General features: G+C 33.7%; 2 protein-coding genes across 2 annotated transcripts; both read left to right on the top strand.

The window, feature by feature from the left end:
• The first annotated feature begins 217 nt into the window (after window positions 1-217).
• Window positions 218-1,513, top strand: LOC146526383 (uncharacterized). The gene has a single exon (XM_085207197.1). The coding sequence runs from the start codon at window positions 766-768 to the stop codon at window positions 1,504-1,506; it is 741 nt and encodes a 246-aa protein (XP_085063323.1). The 5' UTR covers window positions 218-765; the 3' UTR covers window positions 1,507-1,513.
• A 257-nt stretch (window positions 1,514-1,770) lies between these two features.
• LOC146526382 (uncharacterized) lies at window positions 1,771-4,518 on the top strand. Its single transcript, XM_085207185.1, has 3 exons — window positions 1,771-2,410; window positions 2,642-3,817; window positions 3,944-4,518. The coding sequence occupies exons 1-3, from the start codon at window positions 1,771-1,773 to the stop codon at window positions 4,516-4,518; spliced, it is 2,391 nt and encodes a 796-aa protein (XP_085063311.1).
• The last annotated feature ends 514 nt before the right edge of the window (window positions 4,519-5,032 follow it).

Raw genomic sequence — 5,032 nt, 5'->3', positions numbered from 1 at the left:
GCGGAAGGTTAGGACGCCGTGACGCCGCGCTAACCACTGGCGGAACACTGGACGAACAGCCTCGATCGTCCTCAGGCCGGCAGTTGGTGTTGCCAGCCGAGTTTCCCACAACTCCATTGCGGCTACCCGCACCTCCTCAGTGCGTGCCTGGCTTGCCGGTTCCCCGGACACTAGGCCTATTATTTCTTCATTTGGTTCATATATTTCATTATTTTCCATAATTTTAATTATTATTATTATTTGAGAATCAATAATTAATCAACGAATAATCCTATTTTCATTAAATATACCATCCTCTATTGAATGATATCAAAATTTACCTCCTTCTGAACATTCTTATAATGAACTTCCTATTTTAAGAAATTTCTAATATGGCAGATTATATTCCGGTTCCGGTTCCGGTTACGACAGCGTAAACATCGTTACAGTGCAACTCCCCAATTAATCGTATTTTTTAATATTAAAGTACCACTTCGAAGCTGTTATTATCACAATCTAATAAATATAAGTGTCAAGAAGATCTGGAGATAATAGACTTGGTTTTTCATACGAGAATTATTCTAAATACAAAGTGTGAATGTGAAACGAACAATAGTGAGGTTATCTTAAGTGACAATTAAAAGGAAGTTTATATTGAAACTGACATTGACTTATCAGTGTTACCAGTGACAAATTAAAATTGTCTTTAACTTTTTATTTGTTCTGTCTAAATTTAACCTACCGTCTTCCGTAATATTTAAATATACAAAACAATATTTGGTAGAAATGGATGAACAATTTCAACTTTTATTCGATAAAATGAAAATTGAACTCTCGAAGCAAACAATATCGATAACAGAGTCTATAACGAATACAATTATGGAAAGGATGGAAGAAAAATTACAGCCGATTGTTATGGAAAATCAAAAACTAAAAGCAAATGTAAGAAAGTTAGAAGAAGAAGTAGAACAACTGAAAAGGGAGAAGAAAAATAATAATTTGGTTTTGTTTGGTGTAAAAGAGGAGGAAAAATCATTCACTCAGCTACTAGAAAAAATAAAAAAGATTTTCAAAGAAGATTTAGATATTAACATAGAAGAATGGGAGATTAACAAAATGTTCCGACTTGGCAAAATAAACAGGGAGAATAAAAAACTTCGACCAATTCTTCTGTCCTTATTATCAGAAATGAAAAAAGGTGAAATTATGAAGAATAAAAAGAATTTAAAAGACATGTATATTAAGGATGATTTTTCTAAAGAGACATTGGAGAAAAGGAAAGAACTAGTACCAAAACTGGAGGAAGAGAGGAGGAAGGGGAATATTGCATACCTAAAATATGACAAACTTATTATAAAAGAAAACAAGGACAAGCGTAAGAGACAACTGTCTTCATCGCCCCAGACCAACGCACAACCTAAGAAACAGCAGACATGGACGCCGAAGGACAACAGAGCTAACGCTTTTGATATCATGAGAAATAGATCTAATTCTCTTTCTAACTATACAACTAATAAAAACCAATAGCAATTAACGAGCCGGAAAACTAAACAAAATATCAGGAAAGAAAATGAAAATACAACGAAACAAAACTCTCCCCCAAGCCGACTGGTCCTCGTGGGGGAAAATGACCTAAACCCTCTAAGCAAAAAAATCAAACGAAAAAGAAACACAAATTCAGATATATATATCGCAACTCTAAATGCGAGATCTCTACGAACAGATGAAAAACTCATAGAACTAGAACTGGCGTTAGATAATATCAAATGGGATATAATTGGAATAAGCGAAATGAGACGCCTTGGTGAAGGGATTCAAAATCATAATGGTAAATTTCTTCTACATTACATGGGCGAAACACCTGGGCTGTATGGAGTTGGCTTTCTTGTTAAGAACAACTTGGCTAGCAGAATAGAAGAAATAAGAGGAATTAATGAAAGAATAGCACTCCTCAATATTAAACTACTTTTAAATCATGGAAAAGAAGAAACATGGACTATCATCCAAGCGTATGCCCCAACTGAAACAAATAAAAAAGAAGATACCATAAAAACTGAACATTTTTACAAAGACTTACAATCAACAGTACAAATTTCTAGCAAAAATCTTATTGTAATGGGAGATTTTAATGCCCAAATAGGGACCTGCAACATAGGAGAAGAATATACAATAGGCAAACATGGATATGGTCAAAGAAGCGACAACGGACAACGGTTAGTAACCTTTGCAATGGAAAACAAACTGAGCATTTTAAACAGCTTTTACAAGAAGAAAAAATCTAAAAAATGGACATGGATATCTCCTAGCGGCATGCATATGAATGAAATTGACTTTATATTAACCAATAACAAAAGAGCATTTAAAGATGTGAATACTGTAAACCAGCTTAATTTCAATACAGACCATAGAATGATAAGAACAATACTATCAGGCATTAGAATACAAAAAAGAAGACACATTAATAACAATAATACATACAAAACCACATCAACACTCACTGAAAATAATAAACCATTCCTTGACAACCTGAAAAATGCAATGAACACTATCGAAAAAACCAATTATAAATCAATCCAAGAAAGATACAATGATATTTTGAGTATACTAAAAGGGGGAATCAATAAAACAAACAAACAAAAAAATGAAAGCATTTTATCTGCAGAAACAAAGCAATTGATTAGTGAGAGAAAAGAACTTATACGGAAGGGAAAAAGTAAACAGACAATAGAGAAAATATCGGAACTAAGCAAAAAGATAAACGAGCACATAAGAAAAGACAGGAAAATAAAAAGGCAGAGAACTATAAAAGCTTTTATTAAAAAAACTGGTGGAATCAAGAGAGCCCTAAAAGAATTGAATCAAAAGAAAACAATAATACCAAATATAAAAACAAAAAATGGACACGCCTTAAGTAATAGGCAAGAGATACTCAAAACGGCCACAGACTACTATAGGACACTTTACCAAAGACAAAAAACATCACAGATAGACGATCAAAACTACATAACAACTAAACATTCAGAATTAGTACCCATAATATTACAAGATGAAGTGATGAAGGCTGTAAAAACACAGAAATTAGACAAAGCCCCAGGTTCAGACCAAATATCTAATGAGATAATAAAACACGCAATGCCAGTGCTCGCTCCCATCATAACGAATTTATTCAACGATATATTAGCAACCGAAACCATTCCTAATGATTGGACAAAATCCACTATCACCTTGTTACACAAGAAAGGGGACAAGGGAAACATAGGCAACTACAGACCAATAAGTTTGATGTCGAACATCTATAAGATCTTTTCAAAAATCATATTATCACGGATTACTGTAGCACTCGACGAAAACCAACCGAAAGAGCAGGCGGGTTTTCGCAGCAAATTCTCGACGATAGACCATATTCACGTAGTTAGGCAGGTCCTTCAAAAGTACAAAGAATACAATAAGGCTTACTACTTAGGGTTCGTTGATTTCAACAAGGCTTTCGACTCCGTAGATCATAGTAGCATCTGGAAGGCATTAGAAAGCCAGGGAGTACATGCTAAGTATATCCGGATACTAGAGAAAATCTATTTGAGAAGTAGCGCCAAAGTTAAACTGGAAAGAACAGGGGAAGAATTTCCCATCGAAAGAGGCGTCAGACAAGGAGACCCAATATCACCGAAATTATTCTCTGCAGTTCTAGAAATGGTGTTTAGAAATTTGCGATGGGATGACATTGGGCTCAACATTAATGGAGTAAAACTTAACCATCTACGCTTTGCAGACGATATTATACTGTTTTCGGAGACTCCAGATAGCTTAGAACACATGCTACAACAACTGTCAGATGAAAGTGCCAAAGTAGGCTTAGCAATTAACACATCAAAAACGAACGTTATGACAAACTCGGCTAAAATAGACATTAAAATAAATTATGGACAAATGGAAATAAAATATGTTAATGAATACATATATCTAGGTCAACTATTGTCTACAGAAGATACAATGCAAAAGGAAATAGATAGAAGAATAACAAGCAGTTGGAAACGGTTTTGGTCATTGAGTGAGGTGTTGAAGGACAAGGATATGCCTATTAAAGACAAAAGAAGAGTGTTTAACACATGTGTTCTGCCATGCTTATCATATGGATGTCAAACCTGGTCATTGAACGATAAACAAACTAAAAAAATCAAAATATGTCAAAATGGAATGGAGAGAAGCATTATGGGAGTGAAAAGAAAGGACAAGGTGAAATTACAGATTATAAAGAGCAAAACAAAATTTGAAAACATATACACAACATACAAACGCCTTAAATGGAGGTGGACAGGACACATGCTAAGAGAAAGGATAGAGAAGTGGACACATCTTATTACAGAATGGTACCCGCGTGATAGCAGAAGAAGTAAAGGTAGACCAGCTACACGTTGGGAAGACGATTTCAAAAAGATTGCTGGACCAGCATGGACACGAGTGGCGAAGAATAAAATAAAATGGAAAGCTTTAGAGGAGGCTTTTGTCGAAGGACAAGCTGAAAAAGAGAAACCACTTTAGTTTTAGAATAAAGTAAATGTAATTTTCAGCAATAAAGGCTTATTATTATTATTATTATCCTTTTTTTAGAAATGGCAACCTGATCTAATTTAAATTACCAAAATAGAGCTTCTCCATTAATAGAACAAATTATTTGAAAAAAAAGATTTCTTTCTATATATTTCTTTTATGTGTGCAATAAAGTATATTCTATTCTATTCTATTCTAAAATGATTCCTCACCGCTGAAATGCGTAAAAATGCTCAGAAAAAAGAAATGAAGAAAAAAATTTCAGAAATAATAAATAAAATTATTCCTCACCGTAAACCTTTTGATACTATAATAGTATGTTTTCCTTGGAATGTTCTTTCTCGACAAATATCTCGTCATCATTAAAATATAGTTAATAATACGATAATATATCCAATAAATAATAAGTTTATATTAAAATTATGAAATCATTTTACTAAACCAGTTACTAAGGTTATTACTCCAATAGCTCCTGTTAAGGGTCAAGGTCTAGTCAACTAAGTGA

The sequence above is a fragment of the Heliconius melpomene genome, unplaced genomic scaffold (assembly GCF_056956725.1).
Source record: "Heliconius melpomene rosina isolate 202511_hmr_F unplaced genomic scaffold, ASM5695672v1 ptg000056l, whole genome shotgun sequence".
NCBI classification, from domain to species: Eukaryota; Metazoa; Arthropoda; class Insecta; order Lepidoptera; family Nymphalidae; genus Heliconius; species Heliconius melpomene.
The sequence above is the reverse complement of the archived record's forward strand: the minus strand, read 5'-3'. Positions and strand labels throughout refer to the sequence as shown.

What these genes read in the sequence shown, in the direction of transcription:
- LOC146526383 (XM_085207197.1), top strand. Translation starts at nt 766, where the DNA reads ATGGATGAACAATTTCAACTTTTATTCGATAAAATGAAAATTGAACTC.
- LOC146526382 (XM_085207185.1), top strand. Translation starts at nt 1,771, where the DNA reads ATGAGACGCCTTGGTGAAGGGATTCAAAATCATAATGGTAAATTTCTT. An exon ending in GATAAGAACAATACTATCAG is followed by an intron (nt 2,411 to 2,641) that starts GCATTAGAATAC and finishes TTTTATCTGCAG; the next exon opens with AAACAAAGCAATTGATTAGT. An exon ending in ACAACAACTGTCAGATGAAA is followed by an intron (nt 3,818 to 3,943) that starts GTGCCAAAGTAG and finishes ACATATATCTAG; the next exon opens with GTCAACTATTGTCTACAGAA.